At 43.8% G+C, this 19,476-nt stretch overlaps 3 protein-coding genes across 10 annotated transcripts in view; 2 read left to right on the forward strand and 1 right to left on the reverse strand.

Annotated features, from left to right (window-relative positions):
- ALDOB (aldolase, fructose-bisphosphate B) overlaps positions 1–2,726 on the forward strand; it is a 5,557-nt gene extending 2,831 nt beyond the window's left edge. Inside the window, exons 2-7 of the mRNA XM_017812564.1 lie at positions 338–392; positions 545–705; positions 892–975; positions 1,445–1,619; positions 1,758–1,957; positions 2,212–2,726. Of these exons, the coding sequence (XP_017668053.1) occupies positions 338–392; positions 545–705; positions 892–975; positions 1,445–1,619; positions 1,758–1,957; positions 2,212–2,307 (771 nt within the window). The 3' untranslated portion in view covers positions 2,308–2,726. The remainder of the gene's footprint in view (positions 1–337; positions 393–544; positions 706–891; positions 976–1,444; positions 1,620–1,757; positions 1,958–2,211) is intronic.
- A 1,505-nt stretch (positions 2,727–4,231) lies between these two features.
- Positions 4,232–5,649, forward strand: MRPL50 (mitochondrial ribosomal protein L50). Its single transcript, XM_017812702.1, has 2 exons — positions 4,232–4,357; positions 5,159–5,649. Exons 1-2 carry the CDS (start codon positions 4,269–4,271, stop codon positions 5,553–5,555), a joined length of 486 nt encoding a protein of 161 aa, XP_017668191.1. The 5' UTR covers positions 4,232–4,268; the 3' UTR covers positions 5,556–5,649.
- Positions 5,650–8,305: 2,656 nt separating this feature from the next.
- The window catches only part of PLPPR1 (phospholipid phosphatase related 1), a 134,204-nt gene continuing 123,033 nt past the window's right edge, over positions 8,306–19,476 (reverse strand). For all 8 annotated transcript variants that reach the window (XM_017812699.1, XM_017812698.1, XM_017812695.1 and 5 more), the window contains 3 exons: positions 13,417–13,593; positions 11,786–11,917; positions 8,306–9,829 (listed from right to left, as the gene is read on the reverse strand). In XM_017812699.1, the coding sequence (XP_017668188.1) occupies positions 9,797–9,829; positions 11,786–11,917; positions 13,417–13,593 (342 nt within the window). In that variant the 3' untranslated portion in view covers positions 8,306–9,796. The remainder of the gene's footprint in view (positions 9,830–11,785; positions 11,918–13,416; positions 13,594–19,476) is intronic.

Consider the following 19,476-nt stretch of genomic DNA (forward strand, 5'->3'; position numbering starts at 1 on the left):
TAGACACAGGAACTTTTCATACACCAGCTCCCATTTACTCACCATTCACTACAAATAAGTTCCTCCATGCAGTAACCCAAATCCAGTTCTTTCTGCATCTAACAGAGCTTTCAAGCTATTGTCTTCTGCCATCTACACGCTGCCCCTTCCTCTGATCCAGCTCACTCCTTTTCTTTACCTTTGCTCCAGCATTTCCCTCCTTTGCATCCTGAGGATGTTCAGCCCCACACTTTACTCACGGTCAGCCTGCAAAGGCAAACTAGCCATGGGTAAGAAGATAAGGAGGAGACTTATTCCCACTTCTCTGTAACCCTTCCTCTTTTTCTGATCTCCACAGCTGGATAAAGGCACAGCACCTCTAGCAGGAACAAACGGAGAAACCACCATCCAAGGTAAGGAGAGATCTAAGGAGCCTAAGCTACAACCTGTGCAGCAAAAGCCATGGGGTGACTCCCCTGAGGCGCAGCTTTGGCTGGTGTCAAGGCACTAGTCAGAGCTCTGAGCTGAAGAACAGCTCTCAGAGGAGCTCTGTTCCCCCCTGCAGGGCTGGATGGGCTGGCTGAGCGCTGTGCTCAGTACAAGAAGGACGGTGCTGACTTTGGCAAGTGGCGTGCGGTGCTCAAGATCACCAGCACAACACCCTCCCAGCTTGCCATCCAGGAGAATGCTAACACCTTGGCACGCTATGCCAGCATCTGCCAGCAGGTACCTGCCCTCCAGCAACCTGAGGTGCTGCTGCCCCTTCTCACTGTTCTCTATGATGACACACTAGAAAGGAGGATCTCTGTGAAGGTTTGGGGAAGGACAGCACGGGAGGAAGAAATACCACCAAACAACAAGAACAGTTTTTCTTCCATAGCCCTAAAGATTTCCCTGTCTTCCTTTTCTTAGCATGGCTTGGTGCCCATCGTGGAGCCAGAAATCCTGCCTGATGGAGACCACGATCTCCAGCGCTGCCAGTATGTCACAGAAAAGGTAAGGGATTCCTTCCCCCTCACAAAGATAAACTTTGTGCAGTTTGTGCTCACAGAGCTGAAAGAGATTTGACCAAAAAGGGACTTCATAACTGCACCACAAATATGAGCTGCTTACAGACAACTAATGAGTTAATAGCACATGCAAGAGTATAATCCATGCTTTTGGACTTCCACTGGACTGATGATATAAGCATCCTCAACCTCAAAAAAGATGGATCAGGAGCAAAATCAAGTACTGCAGTTTCAGTACCTCAGTTTGCAGGAACAAATCTTGTAAATATGAAGAGTGGTATCCTGGTCATCTCAAAAGCAGTGGTATCTCCACAACTGCAACCCCTGAGATAAATTACACATCAGAAAGCAGAATCCCATTTGATTTTGTTACATTCCCAAAGAATAAACTGTCCTGCAGCTGGCTGAGGTAAAGGTTTGAGCAGAGGTCTGTATTCAATCCCCCTGTTTTCCAGGTTCTGGCTGCCGTCTACAAGGCCCTGAATGATCACCACGTGTACCTGGAAGGGACTCTGCTGAAACCCAACATGGTCATGGCTGGGCATTCCTGCTCCAAGAAGTACACCCCTCAGGATATCGCCGTGGCAACTGTCACTACCCTCCTCCGTACTGTTCCTGCCGCTGTTCCCGGTGATTCCTGATTCATTCCTATGTTTCCATTCGCACTGTCACTCTTGCTGGCCCTGCTCCTACCTCTGGTATGCAAAGCTCAGGGCTTGAGATGGTTGGAGTAGTCTATTTCTAAGTCTCCAAACCTCCTTCTTGCAGGGATCTGCTTCCTGTCTGGAGGCCAGAGCGAAGAGGAGGCTTCTGTCAATCTGAACGCCATGAACCAGTCCCCTCTGCCTAAGCCTTGGAAACTGACCTTTTCCTACGGGAGGGCCCTGCAGGCCTCTGCCCTGGCTGCGTGGCTAGGCAAAGCCGAGAACAAGAAGGCAGCACAGGAGGCCTTCCGCAAGCGGGCGCAGGTATAAGGCTCCCCCTCCGGTAGCGGGAAGAGCTGCTCCCCATGAAGGGAGACCTGCTGTCACCTTCCGAAGGCTACTCTTGATCCCTCTCCTCCTGGTGCTTCACATTCACCAGGGGTGTTACTCTATTGTTTCTGCCTTGGTTAATTGCTTGATTATTTCTTACTTGGTTGCTCCCACTGGTTACTCTTTGCATACCTGCTGTTCTTATGCCACACTGACTGTTTTCTCCCTCCTTTTGCTTTCTTTTTCAGATTAACAGTTTGGCTTGCAGGGGACAGTATGTCCTGTCTGGGAAGACTGACGCAGCTGCCACGCAGTCACTTTTCACTGCCGGCTACACCTACTGAAAGTGCAGGAGCCTTCCTTCCTCCGGTCCCTTCTCACAAGGTGGAAGGTGTTCAGAAATGAAAGAAAAACGTAGAAATCTAATTTCCCTTTACCCTACAGCAAGCTGGAGATAAAATGGATAAGATTTCTCTCCGCCCTTCACTCCCACAATTTACCAAGGGGATATTCTTGTTTCGTTTGCACATACCAAGGAAAGGGAATTCTTTCCGAACAGCAAACAACAGCTGCCAATGAGTCATGAACCCACTCTCCTCCCCAGTCTGACACTCAATCCCTGGAATAACAGGCAGATTAAGTAGTTCCCTGGCAATTCAAACACACACCCTTGCCTATTACCACATTTTGCAGCCAAAATCTTGAATTATAAAACCTGACTCTGTATTCAATCATGGCAATAAAACAGTAATTGAAAAACTAATCTCTACCTCACAATTCTCTTTTTTTTTAATAAACTTTATAGTGTTTGTCACACATATTGTGTCTTTGCAAAGATTAAAAAAAAAGTGTTACAGCTGGTGAGTTTGGGAAACCCAGAGGATATCAAAGGGGAATAATAGTGACACAGCTGCAGAGGTTAATCCTGCTGAACAAAGGCACAAAAAAACTTGAGAGGTATACAAGGGACTCAGGCCACAGACAAACAACTCTTCCTTCAGAAGCTTCTTGTGTCCCTGGAGAGTCATGGTTGGTGGGATGAGGTTGCACCAGGGTTGCACAAGTTGGGTCAAGGCTGTAAAAAGACTGTTTCTCCAGTGGCATTTGTCACAATAATTAACATCAAACATGCAGGAAGGCATCTTGGCCTGCCCTGTTGGTGTAGCTTGGATAATCAGGCTGATGTTGCAGGCTCACTCTTTGACCCTAGGCCTGTTGCTATGTCCCTGTTAAAGATACAAGATTTGTGAACTAAAGTACAATTAGATGATTGCCATGAAAAAAAAAAGACAAAAAAAAAGGGCATAAGTGGCAAAAACAGCAGACCAGGGTTATAGAAGAGCATTCTCCTGGATGCACACTACCCCAATCAACAGTGAGGCCTTGGAGCAGCCCCCCAAACATCCAGGGCCAGGCTTCCCAGAGGAGCTCCAGACCCTCTACGGTCATCCCACTCTGCTGGCTGCTCCTCCTGGCCACAGGCACTCCCTGTTCCTGCCTACAGCTGGGAAAACATGTAAAAATCACTGTCCTGTAAACACTTCCTGCTGTCCTCCATGTCAGTAACCTGTCACAGGGGCAATAAACAGTCAAACTCCTTCACGTGGATCCAACCACTGAGTAATTAATGCTTGATTTAGACTGTCCTGACGGTGAATGAAGACGAAAAACTTGCCAAAAAAACTCCCCAAAGGCCAACACCAGCATCAGGAATGACACCCCTTTCCTGGCTTGGCTGTGGTTGTGCCTTCACACACGCAAGCTCAATGAAACCTCTGCTCCCCACAAGCAGCATCCTGCTGATCCTTTGATCCGTGCATCACGGGATCAACCACGGAACGGTTTGCACTGGAAATGACCTTAAAGATTCTATTTTTCCAACCAGATACAGATAAAACCCCTCTGCCGTGGGCAGGGACACCTTCCAATAGACCAGGTTGCTCCAACTTGTCTGTGGACACTTCCAGTGGTGGGGCATCCACAGCTCCTATGGGCATCCTGTGCCAGCGGCTCACCACTCTCACAGGGAAGAATTCCTTCCTAATCTCCCCTCTTTTAATTTAAAGCCGTCCCCACTTTTTCTGTCACGATCTGCTTGTGTAAAAATCCCCTCTCCCTCTCTGTTACAAGCCCACATGAAGCACTGGGAGGCCGCAGAAAGGTCTCCCCGGAGCTTTCTCCGGTGGAAGCCGAGACCTCCGAGACACCCCCGCGGTGAGGGGGCGGCCATGGGACTACATTTCCCGTGAGGCTTTGCGGGGCGTGGCGGCAGGTCGTCACTGCGGCGGCGGCGGCGAGAAGGAGCATGGCGGCGGTGCGGGCGCTGAGGGCAGCGGGGCCGGGGCGGCCCGGGCTGGGCCCCGCGGGGCTCAGAGCCTTCTGGGGTGTCCGCAGGTACCGCAGGGCACCAGGGGGGGGGCATCGGAACCTCTCGCGGGCCGTGGAGGTGCTGGAGGGGCCTTGGTCTTACACTCCCCCCCACCGAGCGCGTCCCTCGGGGTTGTGTCCAGGGAGCTCCAGGATGTTTTTAGGGAAGGAAATCCAGCAGGTTCTATGGGAATTAAGCGCCCGTCGAGGCGCACTGCTGGCGGGCGGACGTGGTGGTGGTGGTGCAGGGTTGGAGTCTAGTGCTGTCACCTGCTTCTTGTTAGGGGTGGGAAAGGAGGGATTTCACGGGAATGTAAAATGGTAGTTCCTGTGCAGCGTTTTAGGTGAGACCATGCGTGGATTGTTGACTAGAGTGTGGCATATGAGCAAGTCAAGTTTTGTAGTTAAAACTAGTGATGAATTTTTTTTTTTAATTTTTTTGGTACCTGGGCACTGATTTTTTTTTTTTTTTCTGTAGTAGTGGTTATTTTCTGTTATCCCTTTTGTTTAATTAATATTTTTTTTATTCACATCAGATTAGAAAACGCAGTGGTAACTGGGAAGACAAGTAATTACTCTGATTAAAGTGTTTCCACACAGCCCAGTGAGATAAGGTGGGTGGGCGAGTGGTGGCTCTGCAGAGGGAGCCTGTGTGGTGAGCAGCCTGTGTGGTGAGCAGCCTTTGGGGAAAACCGCCAAACCCTGTCTGGTTTTGTCCCTCGTGGATAAGGACACTGTCTGGCTTGAGCCTGCTTTAAAACACCTTGAACAGAATAGCACTCTGAGCCAGCCCAGAGGTTGAAAATGCTTCTTTTTTGTTGCCAACAGGAAGGAGGAGAAAGAAGTGGAAGTGGAAGCGGGGATCTCTGAGAAGGAGGAGAGGAGCAAGCCCAGCCTGCTGTGCCCCCCGCCGCGCAGCCGGAGTTACCTCCCCCCGCAGGACCTCCAGGGCCGCCTTGAGTCCCACGTAAGGGAGGTTTTTGGGTCCTCCCTCCCCCAAGACTGGGAGCAGACGCCCCTGCAGGAGAACAGGCTGAAGTTCCGGCTGCTGGCACGGCTGGCGGTGGAGCTGGGACATGCTGTGCCCAACTCCCAGCTCCACCTGATGCGCTGCGCCCGGGACGTGCTGGGTTTTTACCGCACCCCCATGAAGGATGCGACCAAGTTCGATGAACTCGCGGCCGCAGAGCTGCCGCCAAACCTGAAGATCATCTGGAAGCAGTGAGTCCCACCATGGACCTTTCCTGCAGAGCAGCGGCAGAGCCACCTCCTCGCAGTGAAACGTGTGAATTTCACTAATAAAAGTTCTCTGAGTTGTGCTCGGGTTTTTCACTGTTGTCTGTTCTGCCCTTTTTTCCCTGCAGACCAGGAGTGTGGGCACTGCCAGCTGCTCCCTTGCATCTCTGGCTCCAATGGGGATAAACAGGGGGGACCAACTCCACAGTTCCTGCCCTGCACCTGGTCTTGGCTGGGGTAGAGGTAACTTTCTTCCCAGTGGCTGGTGTGGGGCTGTTTTGGATTCGTGCTGATGCAGAACACAGGGTTGATAATATAGAGATGTTTTTGTTATTGCTGAGCAGGGGTTGTACAGACATAATACCTTTTTGTTTTCCACACTGGGGAAGAGGCTGGGGTTCATGGGAGGTTGGGAGGAGACACAGCCAGGACAGGTGATCCAAATGGCCAAAGGGATATTCCAGACCATAAGACATCATGCTCAGTGCATAAAGTGGGGGGAAAAAAGGAGGAAGGGAGCGAAGTTTGGAGTGATGGTGTTTGTCTTCCCAAGTAACCGCTGCTCTCCTGGAGATGGCTGAATACCTGCCTGCCCATGGGAAGCAGGGAATTAATTCCTTATTTTGCTTTGCCTGTGTGTGTGGCTTTTCTTTTACCTATTAAAGTGTCTTTATCTCAACCCACAAGGTTCCCAGCTTTTACCCTTCCAATTCTCTCCCTGATCCCACTGGTGGGGGAGTGAGCAAAGGGTTGACTGGGGCTTGGCTGGCTGGGGTTCAACTGTACAACCTCCTAAACTTGTCTTCAGTTCTGAGCTGTATGATGGGGTTTTTGTGTATGCATTTGGGCTGTGTCAGGAACCACATCCACCTCTGCCACCATGACCAGCAGGGCTGACAAACCTGGGGAAGGAGAGGGAAAGTGAGCCATCCTTATTTTTTTTTGTCCTTGAGATTAAAAATAAGAGCCTGTTAGCAATAAGGTTTGTAAAAGCTATTACAGGTGTCATCTTAAAGTGAAACTGCTTGTGCTGCTCAAAATTGCTACATGAAAATAGGGACAGGTAAAATTGTGAGATCTCTTAACTCAGTAATAGTGAACTCTCCAACAGCCCTATAAAAACACCTGCCATCAAAGCACCTTGTTGAATTCTTCAGTGTCTGTTAAAAACCCTATTTTTTAATTTTTGTGTCTCCTCCTAATAGTTGTTAGTTTTTCTTATATGTTACCTGTATGTTTAGTTTTTCTTCCTGTCTAACTGATGATGCAGGTCTGCTGTTAATCAGAGGAGGCAAGCAGAAAAGTGAGGAAGACAAAAAAATAAATACAACAGTCTGAGAAATCTGTGGTACTTCATGAATTTTGATGAAACAGGTTGTTTCCAATGAGGTTAGAGTCTGTATGTGTGATTTTTTTTTTTCTGGGAATGATCCAGAAATGTCCTGGTTACAACACTCACTGCCCTCAACCCTTGCTCCCCCGGTTTCTTTCAGCAGACACCCCAAGCACACTCAGACACTGCTGCTTTTGTGTGTCACAGTGCTCAGTTTCTTGACCGAGCAAACTTCTCAAGTTCTCCTTTCTTCTCACAGCTCTGAAGAAGTTTAACATTCTTTTCTCCTTTTGGCTTTTGGGGATCTACAGAATAGTAAAAGTGTAGTGCTACATGTTCCATTGTGGGGTGAATGTGAGTGAGCTGGGGATGTTTCACTGGTCAGTGTGGAAGGCTGAAGGTTCCCAAATTCCTCCCCTGCAGCTTATGGGAAACCACACTGTGACAAATGGCTAAATGTGTGTCATCCTGGCTGCTTCAGAGGCTGTTTGGCAGCAATAAATTATTTTTTTCATGAAACTATGTCTTCCTCCCACCAAAACCCAGAGATATTTGCACCTCCTTGTTTCTTCTTAACACTCATTATCTAAGAAAATACTTTCAGTGGTAGTTGAACTTCATGTTTATCTGCCGCTTCTCTGTCTCTCCCAGTATGTAACTTTGATAGCTCACGTAAAATGATCAGAACAGAGTGGAAAAACTGAAGACTGAAAATTAGGCAAGAAAGGAGCATGACAGCAGCTCATCTTGGGTTTTACTGTCTGAGATGAGTCAAATTGCCATTTCCCTTATCTCGTACACTTAGTTCCTTTTGAGGTGCAAATGTCATGCTTCCGTCAGCACACGGACTGTAGCACAATGGAAAGGGATCAGACATTTGAGATGCAAAACTTCTTAACAAAAATCTGAAATGAGATCATAGCCTAGCACAGAATGCCTGTGCCATGGAAGGGGTAAGACTTCTAGAGGATTAATCACTTTTTAATCCTTGGGCTTTCAAAAGTACCTAACTTCTATTGAATTAAATTATAAATAAATAAGTAAGCAAAAGCCCTGCTCATGCAGTTTGTTGGTTTTAGACCAGTAGAGAAGACCAGACAAAAGTGTAAAAAAAGCCTGCTTGGGAGGGTATTTCCTAGCAGAGAAGTTGAGAACAGATTTTTCCCCCTGGAATTTTGATCAAAGTTGTAGTGAGGAACCCAGAACACTTATCAACGGCTTCTCATAGTCACAGAAGGCCTGCACGGCCCTAAGTCTGATCCTTATATTCCTAAGCCTGAAGCACACATCTGTAAAGTCAGAAGAAGATACCAACCTGCAAGAAACACTGCAAGACCAGACAGAAACAGACATCCCAGATTTTCTTTGTATCCCAGGCAAGTGACAGAGACCAGGCTACATGTTTGCTTTTTTGAACATTTTTTTTTCGCTTCTGTTTTGGAAAAAATTACAAAAAAAAGCCAAGAAGAACCAACATGGAAATGTGAGGTAAACATTCCAGTAGAAGTACAGAGACAGGCTCCATTCTTTAAAGGAGACACACAGCAGTTATCACCATGCTAAAAGAATGAGATGCAGGAAAATCCTAGAAACAGTGAAAAATCATGTAATGAAGCCTTTGCCCCAATTCTAGCCATTGTAAATGGGCTTTTTTTTCTTTCCCTCCCACCCCCAACCCATACTTAATTAATTGTCTTTAAAATCCTTAGACAAAGTTTTTAAATTGTAAAATAGCAGTTTTGATATAAATTCTGTTTGGCAGAATTTACAAAAATGCAGACCGCTACTACAGGCTGTCAGCTTTTTATTTTCTTTTGTTTATTTTTTTTTTTAACTTGCCAAAGCCCCTCAGGGAAAAATACACTTTGGGGGGCAAAACAGGCTCCTTGGTTCATGCGAACTGGAATGCCAGAGAATGCCACCCTGCTGGAGAAGTGGTGCCACTTTTACTTTGCAACAGTGTCACTAGTTACCCCACAAATCTATGATGAAGTGATGAGACACTCAGAGCACAGCCTCAGCTCCACAGTGGTGGCTGTATATCCCCATAGTCAATTCCTGAAGCCAGGTTTCACCGGGAGCTTCAGCTGGGCCTCGGGGAGGAATGAGGATCTAGGGAGATGATATAGTCAGCTCACATGCTATCAGCTACTACTATAAATTTTCATGTCCAGTCTGTCTATACTGCAGACTGAGGATGTTGTTTTAGTTATTCTTCAATAACCAGCACAATCACCCACACCAGAACAATCAGGCTTTGATTCAGTGAGGTGCTTAAGAACATGCTTCAAGTCTGCCAAGTAGTCTGGAAACTGGGTGGCTAAACTGCATCCCTAGGGAACACTTAAGTAGCCCACTGAATCAAGGATGGATTTTTGCTACGTGTTGATAGTATCATTCAGGTCAGATTCCTGATCACCATTATTTTAATATGAATTAAATATATGAGATTACTTCAGATCTATGCTGACCTTACTGAGATCAGAATCTGACCCAGTGGTAGAAGCACTTCTTACGGTAAGAAAAGGTAAAAATGAATGTTTCTTTTTTCAAGATATATAAATTAAAAACTTAAAAGAAAAAAAACGTGTACAAATATCACATAACAACATCAACAATTCCATAGATGTAGTTCCTCAGTGCACACTTTAAACAAGAAAAGTTTTTTTTTGTTCTTTTTTCGTTTTGCTTTTAAAGTCTGGCATAATAATATTAAAGCTGACAAAAAAATCAGGGCAAGCTACATCACTTCCTCATACAAAAAAAGTACAAAACATTAGCCTCTAACTAGACATAACATAATACTGGTCATCACAGTTACACATTTAGTAACTGTGTGTCTTGGACTATTGTACTGGAGGGTAGTAAAAAATAGCTCCGGCTGCCAATCTTCCATCTCAGGTTACTTCAGTCATAGAGGCAGAGTGGTTCTGCAAAGAGGAAAAGGCAGACACATGAACATTTGTAAACAGTTTGGCATTTACATATTTTGGTGTGCAAAATGAATGAGAAAACCCTTCTCTAATAAAACCTGTTGCTCAGCTAACCCAGGGCTTTAAGACTGCAAAAGTGACTGCTGCCTGTCCTGAGTGTGTGGTGGGAATCGCTGAACTCCAGCCCTGCTGTTATTAACACTCACTTACAGGCTGGAAAACCAAGGTGGGACTTTTCCAACATGGACTTTCAAATGGGACTGGGTCCTGTCCAGAGGGACAGGTCTGCAGAGGCTTAAGTGCTTCATACAGTCACATAACCAATACAGTGGGTCTGTCCTCAGGAGAGACTAGAAGACTGTGGTTTGGCTTCATCTGATGGGTGCACACGGATTCTGCACACTTTGATCCTAAGGAACATAAAGAACTTAAAACCGTATGGAGGTGGGTCAATATGCCAAAACACATGCAGCCACAGACATGCAGCAACAAGAAGTCCTCTGTAGGTGGCAGTGTAGATTTAACCTCCCTGGGAGCCAATGTCCAGGACTCGTGGCCGTACTAAGTCATCCTTGTATCATGCTGCCTCTGCAGGGTTTGTGTGGGTGCAAGGCCAAACGAGACTGGGGATAGATGCAGAAATCTGCACAGAGAAGGATGGTGTACCTCCTATACCTGAAGAAACAGTAAGGAGCATGTGCTCCCAAACACCTGTTTATACTATCTTCAGAATAGGATCACATTTTCCCCAATCTACTCCTACATTGTAGATGTATGGTCATGTAGAGACTGCTACCCTGAAAATTATGTTGTTGAATTATAGTAGACATCAACAGTTAAGGTCCAGTCGCTACCTGCACTTCACAGCTCAGCAGCTATAAATAGCTGACTTGACTAAATTTTTCTCATAGTCTGTATTTTCCCCTGCTCAGCCTTTTTGTCATACATGACATAATGTGGACATCTAAGCAGTGCTTAGTTTCTGAACTGCAAACCCACCAAGAGAACATTTAATGCACAAGGTTCTGCAGATTTAGTGGAAAGTCTTCCAGTAAATCTTTGCCTAATCAAAATTGACTTTTCAATTAAGCAAAATATTTCCAGGCATTAGAAAACTGTCTTTTCCATTTTTTTAAAAATTCCTCTTTTCAGTTTATTTGGCAACGAGTTTAACAGAAGTCGCTATTGATCTTGCTACATGCCATGTGCAGAGGAATGACAGGCCATCTAAGTACAATTTAAAGAACAAATAAATGACATCAGGGCATTTAAAATAACTGATAAACTACAGTTTCTCCTCATTCCCAGAACCTGTTTTGCAGGTGGCATTTGCTTGTCTGTTTTGAAAGGGCTGGGTATGATTCAGTTATGCCAACACAAGCCATTTTAAGTTAGTAGTTTTAACAGAAACACCATCAATAATGATGCTCTCGCTTGCTATTTTTTTTGCAGACTTGAAAGAATGCTATTACTTCTCTTCTGAGGACTTAGAGATAGAAAACTGTATGAGATTTTTATCATTATAGAAGATACTGAACAGTAATAAGGATAAAAAACCTAATCTCTATAAATACATTTCTGGACAGCAGTTTATTCTCAGGAAAGATTAAATATTTCAGACATCCCCGAAGTATTTTGGAATGTAGTTACACAGAATTATTTTTGCTTTTCTCTCAGTTTTCTATTCTAAGCGAAAGCTTTTTTATCACAAACCACATGCAGAGGCATGTGAAATCCTACTTTTTCAGCAGTGGATGTGCACAGGGGCAAAAGATCTACAATATTTGGTAGTTCGGGAATAAATGCCTTAAAACAAACTCTGCCTTGATTCAGATTCACTTTGTTCAATGGGATCAATGTTAGGAATGTATGGTTAGGTATACAACTTGGTTTTACTCTCCTGTAACAGAAAATGTGGTCGGTGATGGGTCTGGGTGAGAGGATTTACAGTACCTGTGCACTCAGTGTCTCCAGAGGACTTTCCACTCTCGGAAAAGCCATTAGTGGCATTCCCCGTGGATCTTCAGGCTTCGGTTTAGAAGGAGCTCCGTGAGTGCCCTTAAAGTTATGGACAACACATATCCCCTGTGTAATGCAGAAAAAGCAAGTGAGGTTGGTGTGTTCTGTCCCCAGGAAAACTCAGAGGAGTTAACACTGGGGTCACAACTGCCAGTTTCTGAAAAGAATTTAACCTGTGTTTTGGTTCAAGGCGTCACCTGTCTCAGCCTTGGGCTACAGTGCAGCTGAGTGGGATGGACTGCTTTGGGAAGTGTGTTAAATTGAGGTGATGAACCGTTCTCAGTCTTTATACATTTTACATTTCACACAGCAGAGATTCCCATGTATGCTTTATCATCCCAGAACCACAGACTACCTGAATGATGCACTTTACTGGCCAAATACTCCCTTCAGACTGTGACTTTATCAGTTCCAAGCTGTGAAAATAGTTCAGTGATTGGCTGCAACTCCCTCACATCTGGATAACATAATTTAGCATCACTCCTTCATACTTGCAGCAGCACTGGGACGACAGACTCACATTGCATAGGCGAGATTTAAACTGCTCTTCCCAATGGGAACCAGACAAATAATTTACATTAAAGCCAAGGAAATTCAGGTCAGAGGTTGTAGATATCTTTTTATTTAAAGGGAACATGGAAACAATTGACATGTGGAGGTTTGTTGTTGTTGCTTTTTTAAGTACAGAATAGGAAAAAAGGAATCAGTGACAGGACAATTGAGATTTAAGGGATCATTGAAACCTAATCCCTCCTGATTACAGAGATAAAGTGTCTGTTGCTGTGCAGTGGATAGTTTTGAAGCATATTTTGATTAAATGGAACCAGGCACATTTCTTGGTATTAACAAGAATGACCTGGACTGCTGGCAGTGTGAGTAAATCCTCAGCAAGAGACCTCTCTACCAAACAAATCACTTCAACCACAGAGCCCACAGGAGAGCCAGGTACACTTCAAGTCTGGAAAGATGCTGTTCCTACATTCTGTGGGAAGGCCTTTGATATATTTTAATACATTTAGTTATCCTATAAGGGGGTAAACAATTTCAGCTCAACTCCAAATGATGCAAAGGGAGGTAATATTGTCTCCCAGGGAGTTTATCCTAATCTTCCTTTCTACTGCACTTCCTTTATGGTCCAAAACAAAACAGAAAACCAGGACCACTGCTCAGAGCCGCAGACAACACCCTTTATCTAACATTTTTGCCAGATACAAGACACACAGTAGGATTTTGTAACATGGGGGTGTTAGAGGAGTCTCAAGCATACATTCCTTTTGATATCAGTTGAAAACTACACCATCTTTACAGAATTTTCCCGAACAGGTCAAGTAAGAACACATACAGGAATTAAAAGAATTAAAATAAATAAAATGTACAAATGTCACCATACTAGCCTTATCAATTAGTATTCCTGATTTCATACTGTAATTCTCTCTGATGATATGTTTAACTAGATGGGGCTAGAATTAGATCTTGCAGGCCACACGAAAATAGCATTTTTTTAAATATTGTTTTTAATACTGTGGTATTTTTAAAAGGAATTCACAAGGAACTGCTGGACTTACCAGAAACAAGGCTACAGCACTGCCCAGGATGAAGCCTGCGATCACGTCCGAACAGTGGTTCCGATACTCAGAAACTCGATTCAGCCCAGTAAGGAAGGCAGCACACAGGGTACCCAAACACAGCACAGGCTTGGCTAGCCTGCTGCTCTTTGTTTTAATTGTGCTTGTGATGTACATCTGAAAGGAAGGGCAAACCAAAAGTAAAAAGGGGCTCTGCCAGAAATGCATCCTTCCCACCCAGAAAAATCCTAAATCAGCAAGGATGTGACAAAATCCATGTTTCATTAAAAAAAGCACTGGGAAATGGAGTAAGAGGTTTCAGGTAATTCAGAGAACACTTTTAAGAGTACAAAACAGATACTGTTAAATGGTGTTGTTTCAGGATGTCAAATATCCCACTGTATTTACATACAGGACTTCTCCTGAGCTTCTAGGCTCCGTTTGTGCTCAGAAGGTGGCACTCTGAATGTGCATGACTAAATGTCTGCAAAGGGAGCCAGGAATTGATGTTTACACTCCTGCAGAAACTCTAACGTACAGAAAATTTGAGTGCATAGCATCTGTTTCAACTAGCTACTCCAGTCTCCTAAGTGGTGTTAAATTTAAGAAAGAGAGAACACTGTGAGAAACCATTCCAGACATTTTCTCTGAAAGATGAAAGGAAACACACAATATGAGAAAGGTTTCTTTCAAAACAAAGTTGACTTTGAAAATGTATTTCTGGAGCACAAAGTTTCACTGTTCTCTGAGTATTTTTTAATTAACCCCACATGTTTCTGGCAGTTTGTGTATTTTCTAACACATTTTGACAGAGAGCAAAAGCACATGGGTCACAATTAGCAGCCAGTCATTAATTCCAGAGCCACAAAATAACAAAGATAAAGCAAACCAAGCCTGATGGCAAAACAATTCAATAAAATCCTTTTCAGCAATCAAGTATGGATGCCTGAATGATTTCCAAAGCTTTGATAATAAAAGCAAATACATCAAATACGTTTGCCCAAAATGTCTCCAGATGACACACTGCTCCCCATACATGAAAAAGAATCATGAAGATACATTTGAAAAATGCTTCTTAAACAGTATCATGCTCAGGTTTCCTAATCTGATCCCTGGCTGGCTTGGCTTGGTGCTTCCAGATGCAAATACCAGCACAGCTTGTTTCGCACTCTATGATCTATTTGGCAAACGTGAGCAATTATTTTACTGTATTTTAATATCTGTCCCTTTCTAGGTGAGCCAGCTATACAGAGGTCATTATGGTCTGGCACATAGTTTTGGGATCAAGAAAAAGAAATTATATCCATTCTCAAGTTCACTCGGTTCATTGCCTTTCACATATTCCTGTATTCTGCTGTATTGTGTGTACTTTAACTTTCTCCTTGTTTGTATTTCCTTTCCCTTCTCCCTGACTGGGCTACCAAATATCCCTATATCTGGGTTCCCTTCACTGGCTGCTGCTAAAAATATTAGCCCTAAACTCATGACAATACGTAACTCCAGAAGAAGAGAAGGGATGCAGAAACCACTTTTTGAAAGGGAAAGGGACAGGACAGAAAAACTGACCAGAGGAAGGTAGATATGACTCCCTCTGGGTCAAAAGGATACTTTCACCTGCCCAGAAACTGTGGTACTGGACTTCTAACTGCTTAATTTGCCAGATCTCTGCCTGGGGAAGGGAGGTCTTCTGCCCTTAAATGTGCTATTAAGTACGTAAGTTAAAGGGCAACTTGATTTATGAACTAGAACATTATGCTGTGTAATAGCATTGGGAATGAAACTCAGCTATTTGAGAGTTTCCTGCTTGCTTTGTTTTTCACATCTAAATCTGAGTGCAGCATATGCCTTGGAAAGACAGCTAACAATGAGCACTAGGTGGACCCGTCCCCCAGCCTTGGCTGGCAACTTGAGCTGCATGTATCACCAAAACTCACGTTAAGGTTCTTTGGAAACAACAGGAAAACAAAAATCATTGCTACTGCATAAATAATTACCACCCACCCTTTCACCTTGTCCACTTCTAGCAGAAGTCAATCCAACTGAGGAACGGGGAGCTGAATTGCTTTCCTATTCCCCACCAAAGCACCACTGCAGTTTACAGCATCCAAAGGAAAATCCCCCACCTCTTTAAAGTAAAAACAGTCCTGCTGTGCCAGCTGTGAACAGCAGCTAACACAGAGCAACCCACACACACTTGTTTCCTTACAGGTATGAGATAAAGCTGGATCTTTGGGTTACCCATGTGGCAGGCTTGTCTTTGTCACAGATGGGAAGTATCTGTATTGAAGTTTCACGCATCTCAGCAAGAAAATGTACACTTAAAGAGAACATTTTTAGCAATGAGGGTAATTAACCAAGGGAACAGATTGCCAAGGGAAATCTGTCCAAACCCTCATGAGGAGGCTTTTAAACAAGACAAACTGTTTTCCCAGGAGGTAGGCTCCAGTTCATCCTAAATCACACACTGAGCTCAGAAATAACTGGGAGAGCTTCTCCATTACAGTAAGAGTTCCCAATCAATGAGGCTTGATTTTTATTGTCTGGGTTCCCTACAGCCAACATATTTTTTAGGATTCTCACAGTATGTTTACCCACGTTTAGAGCGTGGTTTCAAAACTTTCTGCAAGAGACCAAAATCTCAGTGGAAGTCTCCTTCACACAGCAGGTATTTCTGAAAATTTCCCACAACACTAAATATAAAGCAAAATTATTTATTTACAAAACTCTAAATGTCAGAAACAGAGAGGAGTAAAGAAGTGAATATAGTAAGATGTGAAGTAAATATAAAAAAATATGAAAAAATAAACTACACATTATTTAACTATATAAATTATCTATTAAGCTTCTTTGCTGTGTTCTTATTGGTGCTGTGCTCTTATACACCCAAGTAGTGTATTTAGCCATGTTCAGTGTATGATAGTAGCATTCAACCCATGTGATTCCTCTCCCATCTTTTTCAGACAGAGAAAAGCAGGGACAGTCAAGGAGGCTTTTTTGTTTACAGGTTTAAAATAGACATCCATATATACTTATGTGTATATGCAAATATATGCATATATTTAGAATATATGTTATATCTATAATGAGAAATGCAAAGTGGAAGAAGTCTGTCTTGTCCTTGCAGCAAAAAGTGGGAAGATTTGTGATAGTTTTACTTTCCTTAGAAACTTCAAGATTTCATACCAATACTGGAAAATCCTGTCCTATAAGCTTTATAATCTTTTCTTTTACCACAGAGATTTTGACAACTGCTGTTTGACAACTGCTGTTTGACAACTGCTTTGACTCAGTGCAGCTGCTCAAAATGCCAAGGCCTTGAACTGACCTGGGCTGCTGAAGGTACTTGCTGTGGTGTTCTCTACTATTCAGCATTTCCCAAATGTTCGAAGTTTCATGTTCAGGTGTAGAGGCCCAGAGAAGCTGACTTTAGTCATGGGATGGATTGTGCTGGCACAGCTTCCACCCCACAAGCCCCCTCACTGAGAAATGCTGGTTAGGCCTCAGCCTTGAGGAACAGCACTTGGACTAAGCTCCTCTGAGCTTATCAGAAACACTGTTCCCAAGAACTTGTGCTGTCTAATGAGCACCTGTTTTTTAATAAACAGCCTTAGAAACTTGGGGTTTTTGCCTGAAAAACAGCCCATGTCTCAAACACTGATAGCTGGATGGCTGTGGAGCCAACCCAGGACTGTTGGTAATGACAGACAAAATTCTTGATAATAACCAAGGATTGTTGGTATCAAGACACTGTGAGAACAATATATGGCTGGAGAAGGGGGGCCAGTCAGAGATAGGGCAGCATTTTTCCATGAGGAAGAACCACAACAAATACAGCACAAGCACAGGAATGAGTTGCAGGAAGTGAGCATGGACTACAGGGTGGGATTAAGACCATCAGAGACCCCCAAAGCTCTCTGTCCCAGAAAGACCTAAACAAACAGACTGTGCACAATAACTAATTTACACAGAAACCTGTCCATAAAAAGGTATCATGCCAAGCCTGGGTGGTGCCCCCAGGGCCCTGAACATCTCACGGGCCAGACCAACGCAGCTGGAATGACACTGAAACAAGGACTGACATCCCATCAGCTGAACTGATGCTGGAACCAAGAGTCTTTTTCTTGGAAAAGAAAAAGAAAGCCCTTTTCTTTTGGAAAGAAAAACCTTTTTCTTGGAAAAAAAAAAAGAAAACCTCCCCCTTGGAAAAGAAACTCAAAATCATGTTTCTAAGTGCACGAGTGGACTATGTACAGAGGTTGCCATGTCTTCCTGAGATAAATCTGGGAGACTGATAAACTTTAATTAGATGCCATTTTAATTTTTTTTGTAAGTATGGAAGTCAGGGCTGGCAGCCATTTTCTCTTTCCCCTACTTTAGGCATACAAGATCCACCTCTGCCTGCAGAGAACACAGAAGTGATGCTCTGCGTTCTCCTCAGCCTCTTTAACAGGTGACAAAGAAAAAGGCCTCAATGATTAAATATAAACCCCAGATTATTTAAAAAAATAAAACCAAACACACCAAAACCCCACAAAGGCAAACCAATCACAGTGAGAGTGCTTTCAGTAGCAGAGTAATGAACAAATGAGCACAGAAACATCTGCAGAGCACACTTGAGGTTTGGTGATGGCAGGAGACTCCCAGATCTCAACAGACATTCATACAATGACAGACAATGTCCGTGCTGATTCCATTCTCCTGCCTACTCATGTTCAAGCTGTTTTATTTTTCTTGCACCATGGCTCAAATCTTCAGCTTTATGCAAAATACACCTATTACTAAGCAAATGTCCCATGTTTCATGTTCAGCAGCCCACATTATCATGCATATTAGAATCAGCAAGAGACTTCTCCAAAAATTGTGCATAGCACAGTTATTAAACAAAGCTAGGTCTGAACAATGCATTTCTTGTGTAATGCTCATGTTATTCCCAGCTGACAGGCAGAGAAAAGACAAGTGATAACACCTTTAGTTCTAGAGGCAGAGAACTGGGCTGAAATTGGACTGTAGGCTGAAATGCCCTAAGGGCAGACTTTCATGACCTTGTGGCTCAGAAATGGCTCCATGTCCTGGCTCTACTTGGCATCTTCCCATGTGAGGAGAAATGCAGACCCATCACAGGTACTCAGGGAAGACTAGAGCTCAGAAACATTGAACTACCCGGGACTTAAGCTCAGAAAGGAAAAGCAGCATTGCCCTTCCGTTGTAGAAGTCAGCCTGCTTGTAGAAGACTTGCCTACCTAGGAAACATGGGAAGATATGCAAGGAAAGTCCATGAAAGGTGTAATTAGCCTAGGATAGAAACAGGACCAAGCCTGACCCTGGAACTTTCACCTCTCATGATGCAAACAGCTGCTACAACCATGTCGATTTTATTGTATTTCACACATGACTGCATATTGTTCAGAAGTAATGTGCACAAAATGTTACAGGCTTTCCACACAGTTTCCAACAAATCCTGATCAAAGGAGTTGCAGTTTATATCTCCATCATTAATCACAGAACATTCAGTGCAAATAGATGGATATTGAAACAGCAGCTGGTGGACTCTTCATCTTACAGTAATAATATGGTGTTTTATTCATCTGCTACCCTCAGCACAGGGTAAAATATTCAGTAAATACCCTGTCATTAGTAATTTTAACACTTTTCTTAAATACTGATGACCTACAGACAGACTCTGCCACCACTTGGTCAGGCTATTAGGGGAAAAAGACTTAGGTTAATTCATTTTAAGATCAGAACCAGGTTAAGCCCTTCGATCTTAATGGCAAAACCAACAAGATTTTCTGCTTTGTTAGTAAGATTCTTGGATCGATTTTCCAGCATTACAGAAACTTTAACCAGAGAACACAAAGGAGCAGTCGATCTGTCTCATGAGACCTTTTAAGATAGATAAGTTTCCTTCCTTACAGTACAGCGGTGTCACCTTGCCAATATGTCAACTGGGGTGCATTCCCTGTGATAACAACAAAATTCTGGCACTAACTTTCATTAGGACCTTCAGGTCATGAACAAGGGCAGCAAAATTCAGCCTAAGTTCAGCCTCCCATTGAAGTG

This window comes from Lepidothrix coronata, unplaced genomic scaffold (genome assembly GCF_001604755.1).
Source record: "Lepidothrix coronata isolate B3197 unplaced genomic scaffold, Lepidothrix_coronata-1.0 Scaffold37, whole genome shotgun sequence".
Classification (NCBI taxonomy): Eukaryota; Metazoa; Chordata; class Aves; order Passeriformes; family Pipridae; genus Lepidothrix; species Lepidothrix coronata.

Bases quoted from the DNA above. Each gene is read 5' to 3' on its own strand.
- MRPL50 (XM_017812702.1), top strand. From the start codon at position 4,269: ATGGCGGCGGTGCGGGCGCTGAGGGCAGCGGGGCCGGGGCGGCCCGGG. The intron at 4,358-5,158 runs GTACCGCAGGGC...TGTTGCCAACAG, and splicing joins GCCTTCTGGGGTGTCCGCAG to GAAGGAGGAGAAAGAAGTGG.